This window comes from Tinamus guttatus, unplaced genomic scaffold (genome assembly GCF_059628265.1).
Source record: "Tinamus guttatus ecotype Peru unplaced genomic scaffold, ASM5962826v1 Tinamus_guttatus_pri_ptg000489l, whole genome shotgun sequence".
Taxonomy (NCBI): Eukaryota; Metazoa; Chordata; class Aves; order Tinamiformes; family Tinamidae; genus Tinamus; species Tinamus guttatus.
In genome coordinates, this window is record NW_028289023.1 from 3,120,152 (window position 1) to 3,145,299 (window position 25,148).

The window sequence follows — 25,148 nt, forward strand, 5'->3', positions numbered from 1 at the left end:
ATCACCTTCAGCTCTCTGTGGAGGGAAATGGGCACTTCCAGGCTGTGATTAGCTCATCTTCCTAAGCTGGCTGTCTACAGGAGGCTGTCTGAGTTGTGCCCTTTGAGTACTGGTTGCCCCCACAGGCTGCAGGGGACCTTCAGAAGAGCCTCCCAGATGCAGGTATCTACTTTGCACATGTTTAAAATGAAGGGATTTTATTTTTATTATTGGTGTGTAGCAGCAACTACCACTTAAGGGATGTTTAAAAGAGTTAGAGAGCTTCAGAAACAGGGTATTTTTTTTCTCTCAACTGCAGAGCGAATGAGAACAGAAAGGAGAAATGGGGAAAGGAGGGAAATTTGATCACTGGTAATGAAGACAAACACAGTGAGTCTGCTCTGTAATTTTAGTTACTGTTTACATTAACATATAATTCTAGCAAACCTACTAGATGTCCCTTTGGCATAGTCTGGTTGCAGTTCTGCAGGATAAATCAGGTCAGAGGAACAACAAAGATAAAGCTTTAAAATAAATTTCCACAATTAGGTTTTTCTCAACAACAAATCAAGTGGGCTTTGTGGTGGTAACACAGTGCATGGTCTTAATCCTTCCTGGACCTCAGTGTCACTGGGAGCTCACAGGACTCCCAGAATGACATTGTTCCTGAGCCACGGGGTCTGCAGGCAGAGCAGATCCTCACTGTGTGTGGAAATAAACTGGAGGTTTTACAGTCAATGCATTTTCTCTGAGAGAATAAAAAACACTGAAATGAAGATCCCTTAATCTTGCAGAAGGAGCAGGTCTTTGCACATCTTGACAACACGCTTTGGATACTGCTAGGTAACCTCGTGGTGCTGATGTATTTGATGTCTAGGCAGAGCAGGATGGACAAATCTGCCCAGTAGCTGGCACTGGATTATTACCTTTCTTGGTACCTGTTACCTTTCTTTCTTGGTGCTTTGTTTTTATGCAACTTGAAATCAGCCTTGGAGGTCCACACACATCCTCTTCCTGAAGAAGTCAAGCCTTGCTGAACTGATCCAGGTGCCTCAGGCCTGCACCTTGAGCTACGACTGGTCCCAGTGCAACATGGATGTGCCCTGGGACTGCACAAGATGGTGTGAGGTAAAACGCAGCTGAGGTACCTGCGTGACGTAAAATGCAGCTGAGCCTGTGTCTCTGCTCTCTGCTTCAGTACCCATGTGCTGGTGATGAATCTCCTTCTCCATTGCACCAACACATCATACATAAACTCACAGCGGAGAGGTGATCTTGCTGTTATTTCAGCCACTCTCTTGTGACTGAACATAGTGGGTTCCCTTTTGTCTCTCCTGTCATCATGCTGCTCACTCCACTCCTGCACTGGAGGGTGCAGAGGCTGAGCAGTCAGAGGAAGAAAGCTTTCCAGAGAGCTCCCGCTCTGTGGTAATATCGTAATGCTCATGAGACCTTGTTGTAAAATGTGGAACAGAACAGAAGGTGAAGTTCACATTTTGGGGTTCTATATTTATTAATCCTGCTTGGGGAGGAATAATAATTACATTAGCTATCTAGGAAATCTAATGATAGCCCTTTAGCCAGTTTAAGAGAATTACAATATGATTATCATTGCTCTTTCCTTTTGTTGTATCAGTAGGAATAAGTTGTCAGGAGCATCTTGTCTGCCATGCACATGCGTTTTAAAAGTGAAGGTTAGAAGTCAGCGTATAGTCTAGCACCCCTCTCTAAGATACAACTTTCAGGAGGCCTTTTGTATCTTATTGTATTAAACTGTTAGGTATTGCTTTTGTCATCAGTACTGTCCCCACTAAGCTCCCAAGCATGTTGTCTATTAAGCAGGTGTAAATTCACTAATTTTAAAGGGTTTTCTCTAGGTTTATGAAAACCTAGAAGAAAATTTATATTCAAACATAGAATCATACATAACAGATGTTGGAAGGGACCTCTGGACATCATCTGGTCCCGATGGCAAAGGCAGGAAGCACAGAGCACAGGTTACTCAGGGCCTTGTTCAGCTGAGTATTGAGTATCTCCAAGGATGGAAATGCTGCAGACACTAGGGTCCCCACTTCTAGTATTTGACCACAGTAGGGTGATTTTTTTCCCCTAAAATCTGATAGAAATTTCCCGTGTTCTTTTCAGTGGTGTCCATTGCTTTTATCACTGCTTTCTTGCACCGCAGAGCCAAAATTGAACACAGTCCTGCAAATGCAGTCCCACAACCGCTGAACAGAGAGGAATAATCACTTCTCTCAACCTTCTGACTACAGTACTGCTGGCAAGGAAGTCCTGCTCCAGAAGACAGCTGGATTTCTCCATGAAGGGCACACTGCTGCCTCATGGTCAGCTGCTCCACTGTGACCTGGAGTCCTCTTCTTCACAACTGCACCTCCCAGGCTGCAGCACTTCATTATTTTGCATGATATTAACAGACCTAAATACTATATCACAAACGGTAACGTTAAATGAGGTAATCTGTATAAAATACGTCTCTTAAAGGGAAAAACACAAATTAGTTACTTGATTTTCACAGTGTTGGCTGATTTGCTAGGCTAAATGAGGGCATTCCCCCATCCAGCCAAAGTATAGTACTTCCAACATCAACACGGCAACCATCTCAGATACAGGAAACTCATTTTATTTATCACACTGTTATCAAAGGAAAAGCACCAAGATGAATATTAGTATTGTCTTACAGAGAGAACTTTGGCTTTCATAAAGGAAAGATGGTCTAATCATAGGAATTTATTGCTTCAAAGGTTTTCAGTTTGAACACAGAAAATGTTCCTGACTGGCATAAATCTTCCTGTTAGTCATCGAACATTTAGTTGTTGATAAAAAGGCAATTTCCTTGATTACAACAGCAGAGCACAGGAGAATCAATTCTTTGAGTAGTAGGGTGCCATTTCCTTGATCTAATACATAACTCTTGAAGGATACCTCCACATTCATTGCCTTGTTATTTAGGTTTTATATTTGATTTTAAGGACCTCATTTGGCAGGGTTTTCAGAATCGAAGACATGACACTGCAGTTTTTTAATGGCCATGTTTCTGGACAAAAGCAGACTTTTAGTTAACATGAAAACATGTGTGGAAACTTTCCACGGCAATTTAAACTTGATGTTTTCCAGTAACTTGTAACTGTAAAACTGAAGAATTTTGAAGGTAATTAAAAATAAAAATATTTCTCGTTTGGGGTTTGATGTTTATTAAAAGCATTTAAAAATCATCAGAAGCTGAAAAGAAATGAAAGGGTTTTTTAGTGTGAAAAATAATCAGCACTTTATGATCAGCTCTGGTACAAACCTCTGTGAAATTTATACTGGCAAAGATAATCAAGCATAGAAAAAAAGGAAAATATCAGTAGTATTTAACTCTATCTTAATTTACATTTCACTGGCTTCAAATTATGGTCACTACTCAAATATATCCTTTACTGAATACTTTTTTCCTTCTGCCTAACCTAGTGAAAGCAACTCAAACTTTTCGTGTTACAACCAAGTTTTCATATGTTACATCAGACTTCCTCTGTAATCTCCTTGTGCAGGTATCAGGTCATCATTTTCAGAGGTGATTAATTTGAAAAGAACAGTGTTTTACAAGGTACACTGAGTTACTGATAGATAAAACTATTGACTAGTATTGCAAAAGAATACTCAAGAGGAAGTCAGATGGAAGGAAGACACAGGGCAGGACATTGGGTACAGAGCTCTGACATTTTAGTAGCACAGATGAGTAAAGTTAATCAAGCTGATGACTAAAGCTACAATAATTTCTGCTTCCTTCGCGCAGTGGTTGGATCCTCCACAGCTACCTGTGATGCCCTGCTAGCACCTGAGTTTTTCGTGAGTGTAGAGTCATTTCCTCCTAAAATAGGGTGAGATTCCTCTCACCAGTTTTGACCATCTCAGACTCAGTCACCCAGCTGTCTCTGTGCTGGGCCAAGAAGCAGTGCCACAGTCAGCCTTTGCAGGGCAATTCTTCACGCGTGTCCTTGACTCCTATCCTAGGACAGGATGAATAACGCTCTCAAATGGCCAATCTTCTCTATATGCTGTCAGAGCCTACAAGACTAACCTTCTATCAAACCTATTAAACCAGATGTCTGGGGTTTTGACAGCTCCACTGACATGAGATGACCCCTGCCTTGATTGCTCACTTTCCATATATATGGAAAGCAGCGAGGCAGGAATTCTTGAAGGCCCCCAGGGAAGATTGCCCTGGCCCTGGTGCATGCATATAAGATAGCATATGAGATCTCCCCGGGACTTGATTTCAAAGGCACCTGTTGACCATAGGGGGCATTTAGGTACTGGAGGTAGGAGGCTGGCTTCTTCAGGTGCCTAACATTTAAATGCAAATAGGACACACTTGATGGGGTGAGGCAGCTGGATTCCAGCCTTACTGACAAGTAAGGGGCAGTGTGTTGGGCTTTTAACCATGGTATGTGACCAAGGACTTAGATGTGTCGTTGCTACAGCTTGTGCTTTTGTGCAGGCACCATCTGGTGGGAGAGAAGCCAGGTGGGTTTCACCAGCAGGCCCAGTGGTTCTGGGGGTCTGGGACTCTTATCGAGCTTCTCAGTGACTTGAAGGTGCAGCTCTTCTGACAGCCCCACCACTGCCTCGCGATGAGCTCCCCCAGAGCCCTTGCTAGCCAAGGAATTTCCTTACTGCTTGACTCTCCCAAAAGCATGTGGGAGCTCCAGATCTCTGCAAAATATCTGCAGAACAGGACACATACCAGCACTCTTGAGAACCACTTCTTAGAAATTTGCCTTGTGTCTTCCTTGAGTCTCAGCTACGCTGTTTGTTTGCATTTGGCACAGCCTCACCTGCCTTCCTCCTTCTTATTTATTCCATATTGTCCACATATCACCAGTTTTCTGCTTAGTGAAGAACCACAAATAAAGTGTCTCATTGTGGTCATGGACTTCTTGTGATTTCTGGTCACTTCTTGAGTCATCTCACTTTGTTGCTTGAGGGCTAGGAAAAGTTTTGAGCAGAGCGTTAGGCAGAACAGTCCAGAGAGCAGGGCAGCACCCTGCTTTCAGCAAGGATATAAAACAAAATGCCACCTTGCTTCTTTCTGGATATACCTGAGCACGCTACAGTGCTCATTTTTAACAAAGACAGGAGTATACAAAGAGAGTTTTATCAAAGACAAGAGAATTCATCTGGAAAATGTGTCTTTGCAAGGTGGAAAGCACTGATGGTCATTGATCCAGGCCTTGCATGCAGTGAGGTGGATCTTTCAGTTCTGTCTTCCCAAGTTATTGCTACTGTAATATTCTGCTATAGACCATTAATTTGAAAATCTTGATAATTTGTAGATTGACAACTTGATAATAGAAAGAATATTATGACTTGGGATAAGGACATATAAGGAAACTTGGGGCAGGTGATCCAATACCACATGGAAACTTCAATATCTGTCAGATATGCCTGAATTTTAATTTTCTTATGGATGGTTCTTAATTGTATGGATAAAAGTTATCCTTTTCTACACATGAGCAACTTTGCATGTGCAAAAATAGCATTTTAGAATGCAAGAAAATATTCACTATCTCAAAAAAAAAAAAAAAATCATGCTCTAGGTTTGTATGCAAACCTCCCTTGAAAACATCCTGTGCAGTTGTGCTGCCCTCTCTTGACTTCACTGTATGCCTGCATCTCTCCTCCTCCAGGCTCCAAGATGGGCAGGAGCAGCTTCGTGCTTCAGTTTATTTTCCCGATGTGTTTCATGCAGTCATGCAGACTAATGCACACAATCAAACATGGGCATGCTGTAACATCGGTGTTTGGGCAGGAGCACTGCGGCAGCGGATGCAGCAGCCTCCAGAAGCCACAGTACAAATTGCACTTGGGTGAGCAGGTTTTACAGCGCAACATAACTGTAAGGGAATTGCATGATTACGGCCTCCTTTGGTCTTTATTACTCAGAGTTGTAAAGCTGCAAGAAAATACTTTAACAACATCCAGTTTCTAGCGAGGTCCCCAAGAAGGTTCAGAAAAGTCCTGCCAGCCACAGTGGCCCTAAGTGCCACCAGACAACGGGCCGGTCCTTCCAGATGCTGCCAGGCCCGGCCTGATCTCTGTCGCGTGTGTGCCGGGCTTTGGATCCCCATAACTTTGCTCCAAGCACCGTTGGCCCCAGGACACTTTCTTAGTAACCAACATAACAGCTAGGCATTCAAATATAAAAATATCAGGCTCATTTGCTCTCCAGCATTACTGGAGGTGTAATCAGAGAAATCCTTATATACAGAACAGGGATTCTCTCTATGTTCCTTCTCTATATTCTAGTAAGGGGAACCTTCTATATATACTTACTCTCTCTATATATATAGAATAAGAATTCTATATATATTGAAGGCAGAATTCAGACCTTTCATTTCCAAATCCAGTACTTGCATGCTGTGTTGCTAGATGCCAGCACTTTGATTACCTAATGTGTGTGCTGCAGACCTGGCTGTAATGGGTGAATTGCTCTTCTCTCTTCTGATCTTCTGTCTCTCTAAATAATTTAATTGGGCTGTAATCAAAAACCTTGGCATTTATGAATATTGCACTTCTCTCTTAAGGGCTTGTGTGTAATGACGTGTTTCACTCTATGGGAAATAACAGAACACTGCCACCTTATGGAAAGTTTTGTTTTATGCAAGGGATCAGAAAGTATGGTTCGAAAATTGAAGAGCTCCTTTTTCACAGAAAATATTTTCACTTTCTAGCAGGATAGGCAATCAATATTGCAAACCATGTTGCATATTACCTAGAGGTCGCACTTAGATGGTTTTAGCATAAATTGAAAATAATATTGCACGTGTTCTACAACAGGTTATAATTACTGTGAAAGCGAATTGGTCTCACTCTGCTACTGCTCCTCCACAGGCAATGGATGATTCACATTTTCAAATAATGATTTCCTGAGGTGCAAGTAACAGAGGACAGTTGAAAGTGGATATTTCTTGCTAGAGAACAGGTAGGTTGGAAGAATATAAATAGAATGGAATACTATGTGAATTATAAGAAGGCCTTGATATTGTAGCTCTTTTTTTGCTTTCCCTGATTAAAGGGAAAGCAATTATTTCAGATCACTTGAAATGTGTTTCTTTATAAAGCAAAACAACTTAGCTTTTATATTCTGAGTACTTCGAAATTTGAATTTATACTTATTTCACAGTCATTTAGAGGAAAGGAGGAGGCTGCATTAGGAAAAAAAAAAGAAATATTTTGATTTTCTATGTTTGTTTTCAGTTTTGGTTCATACAATGCGAATCTGCGAAGTTCTTTGCTTGATCAGAATGCTCATTTTAGGGTCGCATAAGAGCACAACCTGCACAAGGAGCTGGGCAGCCGCAGCCCTGCTCCCATGTCTGACAAATCCAGAGCGTCCTTCAGTGAGATGTGGTAGGGTGGGAAGCAGTACGACACTCTGACCACCCCTGAGCCTGCATCTGAAGCAGACTTGCCCATTAGGGTTTTGCATTTAGCCCTAACAGTGATACCTCTGCAGGTGCAGAGTAGGTCCTTGGACCCTATTCACACTTGCATCCCCAGCATCCTTGCACCCCTGCATTCCTGTATCCATGCATGCTTGGACCCCGTGAGCCTTTGCATCCCCCGCATCTTTGTATCCCTATATCCTTGCACCTCAATACCCTTGCACCCCCAGCTCCATGTACACCATGCATCCTTGCATCCCTGCCTCCTTGTGCACCGTGCATCTTGAATTCCCAGATTCCTGCACCCCCAAATCCGTGTGGACTGTGCATCCTTGCACCCCTGCGTCCTTGTACACAATGCATCCTTGCATTTCCAGCACCTCTGCACCCCCAGATCCTTGTTTACGATAAATTTCTGCACCAAGATCCTTGCAGCCCTGCATCCTGGTACCCCCCATGCATCTTTGCATGCCCAGCATGTTTGCACTGCAAACATCCTTGTGTCCCTACACCCTTGTACCTCAGCACCCTCGCACCACCAGGTCCCTGTACACCATGTATCCTGTACACCACGCATCCTTGTACGCCATGTATCCGTACATTATGCATCCTTGTACACCATATGTCCTTGTACACCGTACCTTCCTGCACACCGTGCATCCCTGCACTCCACGCATCCTTGCACCCCAGATCCTTGTACACCATGCATCCCTGTACACTATACATTCCTGCACATCGTGCATCCTTGCACCTTAGCACCCCTGCGCCCCCAGATCCCTGCACCCCACCCCTCCTGCTCCTCGCACCAGCAGCTCCCGGGAGCCCGACCGAACCTGCGCCCTGTCGCTTTAAGGAGCTCATCTGCATATCCCCGCCCACCCCGCCCGAGGCCCCGCCCAGCAGGGTGCTGCGCCGCGAGGCCGCCTCCGCCAGGGGGCGCCGTCAGGGTCGGCGCCGCAGGGCGCGTGCGCGAGTCCTCGGAGTCCTTGGAGCGGCGGCGCGGGCTGGGCGCCGCCATGCAGCGCTGGGGCCGCCTCGCCGGAGCGCTCGCGCGGGTGCGGGGCGAGGGGCCGCGCGGCGCCGGCACGGGGGGCGGCTCGGGGCGGGGGGCTCGTCCTGCCGCGCCGCGCTGCCTCCCGTCCGCCCTTGCTGACGCTTCTTGTTTCCCCCCCTTTGCAGAGGAGCCATTTTGAGCGGGTGCTGCCGGGCGGCGGCGCAGCGCCCCGCAGGAGCTGCGCGGGCCAAGGTAACGGCAGCGCGCGGGGCCGCCCCGCGGCCTGCGGCTCTCCTTGCCGCCGGCCGCGCGCTGTAAATAGGGGTTGAACTTGCTGTAACGCAGGAAGAGGGGTGGCGATCCGTATGTGCGAGGCGGCTGTGGCGGCAAGAAGCGCGTCCGGGGCAGGGGCCGTGCCCTGTGCTGCCTTCGTGGCCAATACTGCGTGCTGGGTTGCCGCCTTCCGCGCTGCTTGCTGCAGAATGGGCTGGTGAGGCTGTGGCACTTGGTGAGCGCTTAGCTTTGCACTAAGCCTCAGGAGAAAATAGGTGGGAAAACGTCAAAATTGTTGAAACACCCTGGGTCAAATTCTTACAGGTTTTATATAAAGAGGGGTGGGTCCAATTCTTCGTTTGATCTTACATAATTTTCTCTTTAAAATATAAAAGCAATTATTTTTACTTGCAGAGTGACTACTCCCAGTTTTCTTTTTGTCTAGTGTGATACTCGCCAATGTGAAATGTAATTTGTGTATCCCAATTTTATTATGTAGCATCATTTTTATAGGCTGTTCTGCCTTTTTTTAAAAAAGTTTCAAATATGACCTATCTCAAAAAATGATTGACTAGTATTGCTATAATTGAAAATTTAGTTGTTGAAACAAATCACTCAAACTTTCTCTTGTTTCAGTTGATGCCGATGTCACCGTTATTGGATCTGGCCCTGGAGGATATGTTGCTGCTATCAAAGCAGCTCAGCTTGGATTTAAGGTAAGATGTCACCTTTCAGTCACCAAAATAACAGAATATTCATCCAGATGAACTTGGAAGGTATTGTGCGATACTGAAAAAACTGTAATTCTTCTGTGACATCTTAGACCACTGGATGCTGCTGTCATACCTGAAGCACTTGTTATCTCACTTACCCAGAAATCTTCTCCCCCAAGGCAGTAAAATGGAAACAGTGAGGAGGGAAAAAAGCTCCGGATAAAACTATCATGAAATTCTGAAAAACAGGTTGAGGGAATTTAGAGGAAAAAACAATATTCATCTGACATACTTTTGGATGCGAGAAGAGGAATAACATTGCTATCTGAGTTTTTTTTTTTTTTTTTAAGTGAAAGTATGTCTGTAGAAATGGTGTTTATTTATGCTCTTTTTTTTCCTGTTTTCTCTAAAGCTGTCTCTCTCAGACAGCGTTCATCTGATCTCTACTAACGATGTGTCAATGAGATGAGTATTGTGAGAGCTGCGTAATGCTCTGCAGATTTTCTGAGTTTATGGAAATATGGAGTAATTTCAGCAGGATTGTTTTTTAATTTCACTCTTTACTATGCGACTGGCTTGATCTCTTGGCACTCATCATTATTATTATTTTCTTTAATTATTTTGAAATACGACAAGGCAGTCCAACAGACTTGAGCATGTTTCCACTGGCTGATATATCCAAATGCTCCTGAAGTACGACAGTTGAACTTTGACAAAAATGAGTTAATTAGAAAACCTAATTAGGACAGGAGCTCCTGTTTATGGCTGGAGTTCTAGAGTTAAACACTGGAAAGGGGCCCCGAGACTGTAATCTTTAGAGATTTTGAAAGCCTGAAAAGGTCTGTGCAAGACCTTGAGCAACCTGAGCCAACTGAAGTTAACTGTGCTTGGAGCAGCAGGCTGCATTAGGTGGCCTACAGAGGAGGTCCATTCAACCTAAACTTTTCTGTAATAATAATAATCTCCCTCATTAGTCCAGTGAACAACACCTGGGATTCAGTGATCTTCTGGATAACTTCAGTATATTAAATATTTTGGTTTGCATTAAGAACTTCACATCTGCCTGTGAACTAGTGCAGATAACTTCAGTTGTCTTTGTGAAAAATGATTTTCCCTACGGTTTGGAATAGAATAGAATGCTTAAGGTTGGAAGGGACCTCTAGAGATCATCTAGTCCAACCCCCCTGCACATGCAGGGTCACCTAGAGCACGTGGCACAGGACTGCATCCAAGCGGGTTTGGAAGATCTCCAGAGAAGGAGACTCCACAACCTCTCTGGGCAGCCTGTTCCAGGGCTCTGTCACCCTCACTGTTAAGAAATTTTTCCTTAAGTTCCTGCGGAACTTTTGATACTTTAGTTTCTGGCTGTTTCCTCTAGTTCTATCAGTGGCCACCACTGAAAAGAGGCCAGCACCATCCTCCTCACTGCCTGCCTTGAGGTACTTATAGACACTGATCAGATCCCCTCTCAGCCTTCTCTTCTCCAGGCTGAACAGGCCCAGCTCCCTCAGCCTCTCCTCATAGGGCAGATGTTCCAGGCCCCTGATCATCCTTGTAGCCCTGCGCTGGACTCTCTCCAGCAGCTCCACATCCCTCTTGTACTGTGGGGCCCAGAACTGGACACAATACTCCAGATGTGGCCTCACCAGGGCTGAGTAGAGGGGCAGGATCACCTCCCTCGACCTGCTAGAGATGCTCTTCTTAACACACCCCAGGATCCCATTGGCCTTCTTGGCCACGAGGGCACACTGCTGCCTCATGGTCAACTTAGTTTAATATTCTTGATTTTAGTTGTTTTTTGTCTCTGACCTACTAAATACCTGAATAAGGTTTTTAATTGAGGCTCTCGGTCGTATTACTTCATGTTTGCCTCTTCTGAGGCTTTTCATGGTTATATGCCTGCTTCTCTGGGAGCAACATTTTCCTTAAGTGCTTCCTATCTGTGACGAGCAATAGGATGTCATATAAAGGAGGGAAAGAAGTTCCTGGATGACTTTTTTTTTTTTTTTTTTTTGTGGCAAACCTTGTTGTTACACTGCTTTGCAGCCAGTTAGAGTGCAGAGAATATTTGGCCTTTGTAGGTGGGACACAAGCATTTGGACTTCTGTGTATTAGCTGCAGCTTTGAAGAAGCATGAACAATGTTTTTACTGCCCTGCAGGATCTAATGTGATGCCTTGTGAGATTGGCAAAAGGATAGACTTTGTAGTTACTCATCCACGCAAAAACCTGAGCTTGCTTGACTGAGCCGTGCTGAATTTTAGTGCTACCTGTTCTGTCACAAGCCCAGTCCCTGCTAAGACCTTGCGTCGACACCACAGCATCCCAGGAGCGTTCTCTGCACATTGGCTTTTCAGCAACTTTACCTGTCCTTGTGGGGAGAGTTGAAAGTGTGAGAGGCAGAAGCTGATCACCAGGTGAAGGAGCTGCCGGGGGCTGTTTGGTCTGCAGTGTGGCTCTTAAAACCCTTGGAGCTTTTTTCTTGCGTTCATGTACTCAGAAGAAGTGCAGAAGAAAGGATAAAGAGGAGGTCAGGATGTCTCAGTGTGTTCTTGGTTTTGTTCTTTGTTTGTTTGATATGAATGCTGCACCTCCTGTTACCATCACCTCTACTTTAGCCCAAAAGCAGGAATTTAAAGAAATGGTGAAAGGAATCTTCCATTCCATCTCTGTTGTGGATCTTAGTGCTTAGCTCTGCTTTATTTAAATTTTTCTTTAAAAGTACTGCACCCAGGGAGGAATAACCCAGGTACCGGTACAGATTAGGAGTTGACCCGCTGGAAAGCGGCTCCACGGAGAGGGATTTGGGAGTCCTGGTTGACAACAAGTTAACCATGAGGCAGCAATGTGCCCCCGTGGCCAAGAAGGCAAATGGGATCCTGGCTGCATCGGGAGGAGCGTTGCCAGCAGATCGAGGGAGGGGATCCTGCCCCTCTGCTCAGCTCTGGTGAGGCCGCACATGGAGTATTGGGTGCAGTTCTGGGCTCTCCGGGACAAAAGGGACATGGAGCTTCTAGAGAGTCCAGCATAGAGCCATGAAGATGATTAAGGGCCTGGAGCATCTATTGTATGAGGAAAGACTAAGCGAGCTGGGCCTGTTTAGCCTGGAGAAGAGAAGACTGAGCAGGGATCTAATCAATATGTATAAGTACGTGACGGGAGAACGTAGGGAGGATGAGGCCAAACTCTTCTTGGTGGTGGCCGGTGATAGGACAAGGGGCAATGGGTGCAAGTTGAAACACAGGCAGTTCCATCTCCATGTGAGGAAGAACTTCTTTCCTGTGAGGGTGACAGAGCCCTGGAACAGGCTGCCCAGAGAGGTTGTGGAGTCTCCTTCTCTGGAGATCTTCCAAACCCACCTGGATGCCACCCTGTGCCACGTGCTCTGGGTGTCCCTGCTGGAGAGGGGAGTTGGACTAGATGATCTCTAGAGGTCCCTTCCAACCTTAACCACTCTGTGATTCTATATTGGTATAACTTTACAGAAATTAGTATTGCAGGATAACTTTTTAAGAGAATGAAATGTTACTTGTGATTGGGTGTTTAGGGTGTTTTGTTTTCGTATATTTGTTGCTTACTATTCAAAGAAGATTTCTTAATAAGAATTTTAGCTTGCACTAGTACATTCCTCTGCTTTGTTGTGATTATTTATTTTGTGGAATCTTCTCAATTTGTGTTTTTCCCCCTTTTGTGGTTTGGCTTGTGAATTGTAAAGGGTTCATCTTTCTAGGAAGAGAATGTTGTGTTTAATTGAAACAGATTTGTGGATTGTTGGACGTGGGGACCAGCAGTTGAATTTGTTTGAAAGCGTATGTGGTATTTGGGAAGATTGTAGCTATACGCTGGTATGTGTTCCTCAGAGACATCTTTTTTGTTTGTTTTGATTAAAACCAATGAGCAGGGGGAATCTGAACCATAAGCTAAATCTGTGAATGGAAAGCTTAAGACACTCTTAGAGGAGGAATTGCTGTATAAATATCTTTGTCATTCCCTCAGACTGTCTGTGTAGAGAAGAATGAGACACTTGGTGGAACCTGTTTGAACGTTGGGTGTATTCCTTCCAAGGTAAGTGTACCCAGTTGCCATAATGTTGTTAAAACACTAGTTATGTCCATCGCTTGAAAAACCTCAGGCTTTTTCCAAGGTATTCTTTCCTACTAAGATAAGAATTAAAAAGGTAGCACTCCCCAAAATGAAGTGGGGGAGTGGAAAGAGAGAAAAACAGCATTACAGGTGCCTTTATCTTGCAGTTTGGCTATCCTTTCAAAACCCAGTAGGGAGGGCTCTGTGTAAACGGTTCCTCTGCCAGATTGTCAACCTCCTGTCAAGTGTGGTGCTTTTTCCAAAATCTTATCCTTGCTGTTGGTTTCACTGCAAAGTGCATGCAAAAATAACTCTCTAATAGTTATTTTTGTGCTTTGTTCACTGCCCTAGACTTCTGCATTGCTGTCATGTAATACTTGCAGATTCAGATCTGGGTTATCTCAATGAAAAAACTGAACTCTTCTATATTTTCTTGAGCTCTGGTGTGTCTGTTAGGAAAGGTTTCATTGCCAACATAGGAGAAAATACAGTATCAATACAAAATTAAAACAAGAAATGTATTACTTGGCCTGAAGACATGAGTAATATCTAATTAATCTCAGGATATCTTTCCATAATGAGGAAAAAAACCCCAAATTAGTATAGACACAGCACATTGTAACTTGAAAATTTGGAACTTTGTTGGGATTTACTTAAGTAGCTTTTCCTTTTCAAGAAAAACTTTGGGTTTTTTTGTTAATCCTGTGAAGTTTCATAGGAAAATGCTTTTGAACCTATGGTGAGACTTGGATTTATTTTAATATGGTTATTCTGGTTAATAAATTAACAAGAATTTATTTTGAAATGGCAATAAACTCGAGATGGGTGTTCAGATTGCATGTGCAAGCATAGTATAAAATTATTCCTTCGTCCCTTTACAAAATGCCACTCGAGTGGCATCAAGCTGGTGAGATCCTCAGGAATGATTTTTTTTTTCTTTTGTAATTGCTCAAATCTTATGCTGTGGTCATGCATTTACATGTTTTGGTGGTTTTTCAAAATTGTGGCAAATATGTAAGGTGGGCAAATGAATTTTGAGTGGGACTATATTTTTGTGAATAAACTTAACAAATCCGACAATATTAGTTTTAGTCGTATGTATATAGAAGGCAGCTCAAATGCTCAAAAAATGCTCCAAAATCTCAGTGTTCAAAATGCTGTTTGTACTTATTATTGTGTATACTTTATATTTAAGTATGTGCAGACCCTTACTGTTTTACTTCTTGGAAGTGCAATGAAGGACAAAACACAGTTTTGCTTTTCCTGCTAATGGTTTATAAGCATTTTTGCCAAAGGGCTCTTCTGGTTTTATTTTTCAATTGTGAATGTCCAATGATCTGCATTAGCTCTGAGCTATCAAGCTCCAGTTTAACTAATTCTGCAGTTTGAAGCAACTTTAGCTCAGTATCTAAGCTATAAAAAACTAACTGAAATATCTACACTGAAATTTCAGGAGATTTCAGTATAGCTTTTCCCTATCCATTTTTTCCTGCATCTTCTTGTTCTTTTTGCTGACAGTCTCTTGTCTGGGGTAATTTAGAAATTTTCCTGCAAGTCTTCTGTGAGTCAGTCACTTTTCTCTGCTGAATATTTTCTTTTTTTTTCTTTTTTTTTTTTTTTTAATCTTGTTGGAGGATTTTCTGGTGAAATGATTGGAAAAGGATATATGAGAATGTAACTGTGCTCTCTGCTCTCTGTTAAATGTATTACTTTTTATATAAAACACTTTAAATATGTACAGTTGTGGTTGGCAGACATATTCTAAAGTACATTTCAAACTTTCTTAATAGGGATAATACTTTGCAAAACCCTTTTTCTTTATAAATGCTAGTAATAATTTCAATCCCAAATGCATGTCTGAATTCACATTTTGTTTTCTTTGTATTTTAGGCCTTGCTGAACAACTCACACCTGTATCATTTGGCCCATGGAAAAGATTTTGCTAGTAGAGGAATTGAAAGTAAGTGTGTAACGAACTGTCAGTAGTTGTTTAATGTCAATGGTCTCTAGCAACAAATATTATAGTTCTAATATGACTATTCTCCTTCTAGAAAAGTGAGAAAATCTCAGACATGCAAATAATATCCTTTGTCTGTCAGCTGGAAGCCTAGGGACATGTATGTTCTCCTTGAATCCAAGAAGGATAAGGGATATTGGAAAAATGTATACTGCTTTTTAATGTATCAGTTGTTGAACGTTACCATTAGCATTTAATTTTGTGTTGTGTTGCTGTGTCCTGTAGGTAAAAACACTGAAATGCTTGAGAGAAAGATATATATGTGTGTGTGTGTATCTATACGTATATATATATATGTGTATGTATATATATTTTCCTTTTTCTTAACCTTAGTTACAGGAATACATTTGAACCTAGAGAAGATGATGGAACAGAAGAGTGGTGCAGTGAAGGCCCTAACAGGTGGAATTGCTCATTTATTTAAACAAAACAAGGTTAGTTTGGATTGCATGCTGAGCTGTATCTGACTCTCTTTTCTGATCCAAGTTTCATGCTTCACACACTGTCACATTCTTGTTACATAAATTTGAGTGACTGATTCAGCAAGGTCAGAGTCTGACTGCTTTGCTTCTAGGGTATGTTAAATGAACAGTTCAGTTTGTTCTTAAATCTACTTTAAAAAGAAAACAGTATCAAATTATTTTGTAATTTGTACAGGATGCAAAAGTGCAACAGTGATGCAAAAGTTCAACAGTTATGCAAAAGTTAGTGTTAGCAGAAAATGAGCTACTGCAGAGAAGTGGGATTAGTGAGATTCAGATTAAATAGAATACCTTGAAAATGAGTCTAAATGTACTGTGTTTTGATTAATAAGGTTGTACATGTTTCCGGGTTTGGAAAAATAACTGGCAAAAACCAAGTCACTGCAACCAAAGAAGATGGCAGCACACAAGTTATCAATACAAAGAACATTCTTATAGCTACAGGCTCCGAAGTGGCTCCATTTCCTGGAATTACAGTACGTATTGGGAATCTTGGTGATACTGTTTTTCAGCTTGTTTTTGACATGTAATAATGTTGTGCACCTGACTATCTTTGATCTGTGAGTTTTATATGCAGTGTGTAGAAGAGATTGTAATGTCCTTCTGTGGATTTCTTTGTCACTAGATTGATGAAGATAATATTGTGTCATCCACTGGTGCCCTATCACTAAAAAAAGTTCCTGAAAAGATGGTTGTTATTGGTGCAGGAGTCATTGGCGTGGAACTGGTGAGAAAATTCTTAAACATTTGGTCTCTTATTTATAAAGAAATGGGACTTTAAATAAATAAATAAAATTAGCAGTTAATGAAAAGCTGGCTGGGGGATTTTGATTTTGTAATGAAAATGCTTAGATGCAGCCTGCTGGCTTCCTTTTCCACTTGAAAATGTGGGATAAGTGTTGTAGGTTAAGTATGGTTAGCCAAGTAGAGAAATATGGGAGAAACATAGAGAATGAGGCCATCTCATACTGGTTTTGGGGTGTTGACTTTTACTGAGTTTCCTTATCTGTTGTGATGTGCGTAGAAGAAGGTATGGTGGTTTTTTTTTTTTTCTTTCATAACGTTCATTTTAAGCCATCTTCAGTTATTGTGTATACACTCATTATATCTAATAACCAAATGAGTGGAGACTTCGTAGTTTGTTTTGGTCTGACTCCTTTTGCCTCATACTTCCCTGATTGAAGAGCAGTGTATATTTGTTGCTCTTGCAAGTGCTTGAAAATCTGCTTAGTGGTTGCTCAGCCTGTTGGCTATAAAGGAGGGGAAAAAGGAAGCAGGGAAATACTGTTGGGTGGATGTGGGTAACTGAGTAACTTGAGGTAAGTGTAGGGTTATTGTTTCTGAAGCTGATGTTACTGGGTGTATTTATAGGGGTGTACAGAAGTAGCAGTAGTTACATATTTATTGCATAAATAATTTCCCGAGCATGCACTGTTTTATTTAGCTTGCAGTAATATTAGACTTCCCCAAACTTCCTTTGAGTTTTTACTTTTTCTTTTTTAAAAGTACCTATTTTATATTCAACCGTTTTGTTAGCTGCAAAAGGATGATGAGAAGGAACATTTTATGGCTACATTGCAGTATTTGTAAAGCAGAATTCTTCTGTAGAGTTTTCCATCTAAGTGGTAGATGTTATAATAGAGAAACCTCAAGTTTTCCTTTCAAAAACTCATTCTTGAAGTTGATGCTGTGACTGCAGGGTTCGGTTTGGCAGCGCCTGGGTGCGGATGTGACGGCTGTTGAGTTCTTGGGCCACGTTGGTGGAATGGGAATCGACATGGAGATCTCTAAAAACTTCCAACGTATTCTTCAAAAGCAGGGATTTAAGTTTAAACTAAACACCAAAGTTACTGGGGCTACCAAGAAGCCAGATGGAAAAATTGATGTAGCGTAAGTGATCTGCTTCAAACTAAAGGAATGCTAGATATTCTTCACCCATCCCTCAAAACCTATTTAATAGTAGCAGTGTATGTCTCCAGGTATGTCCCTGTCTCCAAATAAGCGTCACGGGGTTTTGACTAGTTCAGAGCAACTTTCCTGGAGTGTCTTTTAATGTAGAAACTTGAACCTCTGGAGACTTGCATGTGAAAAGCTAATATAGAAACATACAAAGTGTATTTGACTTGCAAGTCCCTACCTATACACTGCTCTGTTCTTGCATAGTTTATTACTGTTCTTCTGCCTGTTGATGTATTCTCTGTGCAAGTTGGAAACCTAAAGAGTACCTGGAATTTTGACAAGATGTTTAATGCTGCTGATGTTAACAGTGAATTTACGTTTGTTATTTCACTGGGACCTTAACATGGGCAGTGCTAGCTTCTCTATCTCCGTTCCTCAGGATATTCTGTTCTTCACTGCTGTGAAGGCCGTAGATTTGGGCCTCATGTAACCTGTGTCCATGTTTAGTATTTCACCTGGGTTTGGGAAGCAAGTTTTGAAGTTATCCTCACTTAGCAAGTTTTTTGAAGCCAGTTGCCTAGTCATCCTCACTAAGCTTGCTGCCATTCACTCCTGTGCTCCCAGACCACATGGACCTGAGTTTGCAAAAACAGAGCTACTAACAAACATAGGAGCAGTTATTGTCCCTTCCTCCCTCTTCCACACTTGAACTCCTGCAAGAAGTAGGAAGGATATTGGGGGAGGGAGCAGCCTGAATGTAAGTGTTCAGGGTGCCAGATTCAGACATCACCATCTGGATCACATAAATTGCTTGTCAGAGAAGCCTAACTTGCAGGCTCACGTTTTTGTTACTTCCTTCTCTGCAGTGTTGAAGCTGCTGCTGGTGGCAAGGCAGAAGTTTTAACTTGTGATGTGCTCCTAGTCTGCATCGGTAGGCGTCCGTTCACAAAAAATCTAGGTCTCGAAGATATTGGAATTGAACTTGATAAGAAGGGCAGAATTCCGGTTAATAACAGATTCCAAACCAAAATTCCAAAGTAAGCGACATTAAATATAATTTTCTGTTTTTTTTTTTTTTTAAGTAAACTTTTAAAATTTTCAAAAATATATTTTTTTTAATTACTGATTAGTTTCCTGTAGGAAGGAGGAGCTCAGAGCATCTGTTTGTTTCAGCATATAAAGATACTTAGTCAATTTTGAGACTTTTGTGATTTAAAAGTTACTGTGCATGTCTTCTGTTAGTGGTGCTTTCTGAATGTGGTCACTTGGTGAAGCAGTCCCTTTATGCTCTTCGGAAATTTCTGAAATGTATTCTTCTGTATTTCCTGTGCAATTTATTACTTTCGTGTGACCAGTTTTTGCTTTAAGTGGTACGTTTAGCCCAGCCCTTATGCAGAAGGCTGACTGGTGCTGCTAGGACGCATTTAAACGCTGTTTTGTTCTGTCCTTGTTCCTACAGCATCTATGCTATTGGGGACGTAGTGGCCGGGCCCATGCTGGCGCACAAGGCCGAGGACGAAGGCATCCTGTGCGTCGAGGGCATGGCTGGCGGAGCCGTTCACATCGACTACAACTGCGTCCCCTCCGTCATATACACCCACCCCGAGGTGGCCTGGGTCGGCAAGTCCGAGGAGCAGCTGAAAGAGGAGGTGCTGCCCTTCTGTCCTGCTCAAATGAAACTGCTTTGTCATCGACAACGTAGTTCAGTAGTCAAGTAGTGGTTCTTTGTCTGTCTTAACGTTTCCTAAGAGAATTTCTCAGTCTGAATTTGTTATGTAGGGTATATGACTGAATAGTTCTTAACAGGAAGATCTCTCCTTTAGGCCACTCTCTCAAGAATGACAATCCTCTTTTAATGCTTTCTATTTTGTAAAGTTACAAATTGTCCATTTTTTTTTTCCAATTACTCATTTTTAGCTTTTTAGGTGTGATTTTTTTTTTTTTGCATTAGTCTTTTTTTTTCTGTTTTTATGCTTACCCAACTGTCCACCTGGTTACATTATTCTTGTTGGTTCTTCAGGTTGTTAATTAACAGTATGTCAGTAACAGAGCTGTTTTGTAGGGGGTCGAATACAAAGTTGGGAAGTTTCCCTTTGCTGCCAACAGCAGAGCGAAGACGAACGCTGACACGGACGGCTTGGTGAAGATACTCAGTCAGAAATCAACAGACAGGATGCTGGGCGCTCACATCCTGGGCGCAGTGAGTATCGAGAGCAGTGCCACTGCCTTGGCCGGGCTCTACGTAGTATTACACAGTTGAAAGATAGTTACCATGTTAGCCAGAAAGAGGTTTGCAGAAAGAGGGAAGACTTCTTTCCTAAAGCCACTTCTCTGTGGCTGTTCTGCAGCCATCCTCTCCTCTCATTTCGTTTTAGTTTGCAGTTGGACTCAGCTGCGTTTTTGGCTCAGAAGCACTGAAATGCTTCAGGACCCTGAGTTGTCCTTTATGAATTCTGCCAAATACTTAACAGCAGAAGGTTTTGACCCAATTCTGGAAGTTAAAGTGACTGAACAGACTGTGGCTTTTTAGATTTTTCTGAATTTTAGACTTCAGCAGAGTTGTGGGTACCTTATGCTGCAGTTACCAGATCTCGTATCAGTGGCCTATGGAATTTTGAAGAATCTCCTTGAAAAGCTTTGAAGCCAGAAAATTCTGTTTGGGAAGAGGATCATTTCCCTCTATCTGCATAAAGATGTACGCAGGAACACTCCATACCTCTTTGTATACAGTGTTTTTTTTTTTTTTTTACAAAAGGCCAGACTGAGGCTTCTATTTTGCTGGAAAGGAAACTTTGTTCCTGTAGTTGCGTTGTCAGCACTGGATCAGCACACTAATGCTCTTTAAAAATTATTATTTTGCTTTTGTTGTTGCTGTTTTGTTTTTTCTTTTTTTCTTTAGAAGTGATAATCCGCAGTAGCTCTGATCACAATGTGGGCACTACCTGACTGGTATCTTGTTTAAAAATCAGGCCTTTTTCGCCACAACCTTCATTTAATGAGAGACCAGGTGTTCTGGCTTAGGATCTTTCATACACGTTCAGCTTGAGCACAGTCACCAAGCAGATGGAATACTTAAAACTGTCTCCTTTTCACCAAAAGATGTTTACAGACAAGCCAGATACTAGCTAGTGATTCAGAAGAACCTGGATAACTGCTTAAAGATTTAAGCTGATCACAGATAATGTTGAATTTCAGGGTGCTGGCGAGATGGTTAACGAAGCAGCTCTTGCTATGGAGTATGGAGCATCGTGTGAGGATGTAGCCAGAGTTTGCCACGCACATCCTGTAAGTTAAAGAACAAACTACTGAGCACCAGGGTTGCCTAGACTTGCTATGATTATGTGCAGAGTAAATATTAATGACTTCTGCCGTTTGTGTTGTCTCTCTACAGACAGTGTCAGAAGCCTTCAGGGAAGCCAACCTAGCAGCATCTTTTGGCAAAGCCATCAACTTCTAAAAGGGAAGAGCAGCTCTCGAACATGTACAGTAAATGTCTGCACATGGACTGTGGGCTTTTGTGGAAGGCTGAGTCGGAGATTTTAGGACTGAATTAAGTGAATCTCTTCATTTTAAGCATCAAATATTTAACCAAATAGGGTTTGGAAAAAGTTGAATTATCCAGTCTCTGTAAATTAAATATTTAAAATTACATGTTTATTTACTTGATGAATGTTGCAGAAAAAATGCCTGAAAGAACTGTTTTCTTTTTATGAAACCAAACATTTTGGGTGTGCTGGGTCAAGGCTCTTAAGAGCCCAGCATATCTGGCGTGTCATTATTTGAAGTAGTGATAGACTAAACCAGTTCAATGCTGGCACTTAAAATGCCACTGTCACTTCCGCACAAATACATTGTGGTGTTTCCTTGTGAAAGGATTAACTTAGTATTTACAGAGTCGTTTTGACCTACTAGCATTAGGATTATGGGAGGGGCTCATTTAGGTGGATTAAAACTATATTAACTTTTTAAAAAGTGACAATTATTCCATTTGTGTGTGATTCTCCACACATCATGTTTTCATATTGAAAACTCACTGGGGGGAAAAATCAAGTGCTGATGGAGAAATAAAAAACTGAAGAAAATTTAATCTTATTGCTACTTAATTCTTTTTGATTTTGAAGCTTTTCCCAATGTCCACCTATCCTAAGGTACCTCGAAAAGCTAAAACTGGGTGTTGAAGCGGCGCTGTTAAGTCCAGGGGCATGAGGGTTACTCCACTTTCTGCATGTCAGGGCTGCAGTGTCAGCTCTCCACAGTTTAGACTTTTCCCTTCTTTCCTGTTTTTTATTTTATGCTCTCTTTGCTTCTCTCCTGTAGTAAGAGAGCTTAATATGTGAAAGGTCTGTTGCCTTCCACTAATAAATATTTAACATGGCTGGAGACTCGTGGTTTTCTTTGTTTTGTTGCTGTTGACCAGCCCTGGCATTCATGTTGCTGTCCGAGTTATGGGCTAAAATCAGAAAATGGCATCTTCAGAACACCTCTTACTTGTATAGAGCGTGTGCGATTTTTGCGTGGTTTAATTTAATTTTTGTTTTGTGGGGCCTTTGTTTGGCTCCTACCTTGATTTGTACAGCCAGAGCTTAACGTGTGCTGGCACCGTTCGGGTCCTGGCACTGTCCGTGTCCTTTAATCATTGTGCCGGTGGATGAGGGATGGGAAAGGTACATTAAAGAAACTGGCAACAACTCCCTGGCTTGGTGTGCAGACAAGTGCTTGTATTCTCCACCCCTTTCTTTCGAGCATCTCGTTCAAGCATCGATCCTTTAGTCATATTGAATGATAGAGTTGTATGTCAGCGCTGCTGTTTGCCTAACTTTTCAGTTCATCAGTAAAAACCCAGTAAAACTGCTTTTTTAGCTGTGTTGAGTCTAGATGCAGCTGTGAGGAAGCTTGGAGTGTCTAAGCTTTGCACCAGGTAACCTGACATGTTGAGACATATTGGTACAATGAGGACGCTGATTTGGGCCTCTGCTGCTGCTTGGTGCAGGACTGGACAGCTGGCTGAAGGGGCACCCTTCTACAGGGAATCAGAAACTTAGAGTGAATGACTGGCTGATGATACTCTTGCACTTTGCTTGCACTTGCACGTGAGAGACTGTCTCTAGAAAAGCCTCTGTGCAGCTCAGCTGGTGCACCCTGAAGGCTCCCTGAACTCTGCGCTTCCCTTCCCAGAGAGGCCTGAGCTCCAGGTGTGGTTAATCACATAAATTTGGTGCTTGAAATACAAACCACAAACCTCTTTAATGCTGTCCTCTGTTTCTACTTCACAGCTTGGGGGCTTTGGTCCAATAAAACTTGTATTAAGCCTAAATAGACGTCCCACAGACTATAACTAGTTCTTTTAGAACACTAAGGCAGTGGAAATGCCAGCCAGCAACCCAAGGCCAGTCTTGTCTTTATTCACTATTGCCTGTGTTGTGGGAGAAGATCCTGTATTCACAGTAATTGGAGCCCTTAGGTAGAATTATATAGTTGGAGCCAAGATTTTATTAGGATATTCTCTAACTAGTTTAAAAACAATTTGCAGAAGCTAAAGGATAAACTGATTTACCCTTTTGGCTAATAACAAGGCAGTTAATGAGTCATACTAGGTACATAGAGTGATAAAAAAGTATTGTTTATTTTCAACATCCAAAAATTAATTATCTTTGGTTCTGTGACTTAAAGTCAATATCAAACCTGGTGACTTTACGCTAAGACCTGATAATGTCAAAAAAGAGCTAGTGTAATACTTGTAAAATGCACCCTGAACACATTTCATCAAGCATTTTCTGCCCCCAGTTATAAGCAAGTGCTGTAAACAGCAACTTTCTGGCTGATAGTCTGTAAGAGGGAGCGAACCGTCTCTTCCAGCACCACCAACTGCTTGGCTTTGTCTTCCAGAATTTTTTGGTTGTTTTCATATGTATTTTCCAAGTCTGTCAGCAAAACAATGGAAAAAAAAAAGAGGTTAATCGGGGAGGTTTTCATACATTAAAATGTAAAATAATTATTGTTATGGGTAAACTATCGCTGAAGCTTATTTCATTGTGGAAAAGAATGTCACTGAGGAGAGGAAAAAAAAAAAGGCAAAGTCTTTGTGGTTTTGGCATTTTTTTTTCTTACTCCTGCAACATAAGCAAGGACGTCATTTTGCACAGGTGGAAATCCAAAAGATTTCTTTGACAAGAATTGTCCAAATCGGTTTAAAGCCCATGTTTTTTGCAGAACATTGCAAGGTTTTGACTTGTGGTCAAGACTAACCCGTGAGTCACTGTAACTTGCACGGGTGGTTTAGGGGAAGAAGAATGGGTTCCTGGCCTGGCAAAACGGAAAGAAAAGGCAGCTTCCTCCCTTTGTGCCTTGGGGCAGGTTTTTTGCTTTCTTTGGAAGTCTCTGCTGTGTCCATAGGAATAAACAAGCAGATCAAACCTCGGTGACAAGGAAGTTCTGGGGTTATTTTCTGCTCCTACTGCTGAGGCGAAGAGCAAGATCCTGCCTAGAGCCGAGGGGCCGCGTTGCTGCCGGAGCAGCCCTACCTTGGAGCAGCTGGAGCTTGCTGCTCGCCTGGGCCAGCAGCGCCCTGGCCTCGTCCTGCAGCTGCTCGGCCTTCCTCCTGGCCCCGGCCGACTCCTCCGTCCTCCTGGCGATGAGCTCCTCCACCGCCTGGTACTTGCTGCTCAGCTCGCCGCTCAGGACCTGTTGTGCGCGAGTGGAGCGCGAGAGGGAGCCTTTGAAACGACTCTGCGCGTGGGAGCGGGCGCTGCCGGCACCGCCTCGCTGTACCGGTCCGGGTAAGGACAAGGGGAGAGGCTGCCGGCTCGGTGAGGGGACAGGGGGTTGTGGTGTCTCCTCCTCGAATACAACTTTAATAATTAGGGTCCTCTTTGCAGACCTGTGGCCCTCTACAGCTTTAATACTAGTGTTTCTGAAGGATTTACAGGATTTACAATTTTGTTAACTAATGGAAGCCGAGGGCCCTTGTGCAGCTGGAAAGCTGCAGGAGAGGGTGAGGAGGGGGCTGAAGGCTGGTAGGGATGGGCACCCCTGGTGCCCCTTCAGGAACAAGAGCTGCCTTGTTCACACGGCGGGGGTGCGGCGGCACACGCGGCGCTGGCCCTCAGCTCTGGTTCTCTCTACAGGCTAAAGTTAAGAAAACTGGGACCAAACGGAAGGCAGCAACGAAGCAAGTTCACAAGTTGCAGCACCGCAGCGAGGCTCCTGTGTTTGCCTGGCAGCCACCTGAAATACTGTGTGCAAATAACTGCCTCGATGGATA

At 42.8% G+C, this 25,148-nt stretch overlaps 2 protein-coding genes across 2 annotated transcripts in view; one reads left to right on the forward strand and one right to left on the reverse strand.

Moving 5' to 3' along the window:
- The first annotated feature begins 8,375 nt into the window (after positions 1-8,375).
- Positions 8,376-22,267, forward strand: DLD (dihydrolipoamide dehydrogenase). Its single transcript, XM_088533225.1, has 14 exons — positions 8,376-8,482; positions 8,607-8,673; positions 9,331-9,410; positions 13,403-13,471; positions 15,380-15,449; positions 15,840-15,940; positions 16,321-16,464; positions 16,614-16,715; positions 17,688-17,878; positions 18,754-18,924; positions 19,347-19,536; positions 19,950-20,087; positions 21,083-21,172; positions 21,279-22,267. Exons 1-14 carry the CDS (start codon positions 8,444-8,446, stop codon positions 21,342-21,344), a joined length of 1,518 nt encoding a protein of 505 aa, XP_088389351.1. The 5' UTR covers positions 8,376-8,443; the 3' UTR covers positions 21,345-22,267.
- Positions 22,268-23,600: 1,333 nt separating this feature from the next.
- LAMB1 (laminin subunit beta 1) overlaps positions 23,601-25,148 on the reverse strand; it is a 37,265-nt gene continuing 35,717 nt past the window's right edge. The window contains exons 32-33 of the mRNA XM_088533219.1: positions 24,409-24,568; positions 23,601-23,808 (exon numbers count right to left, since the gene is read on the reverse strand). Coding sequence (XP_088389345.1) covers positions 23,672-23,808; positions 24,409-24,568 — 297 coding nt within the window. The 3' untranslated portion in view covers positions 23,601-23,671. The remainder of the gene's footprint in view (positions 23,809-24,408; positions 24,569-25,148) is intronic.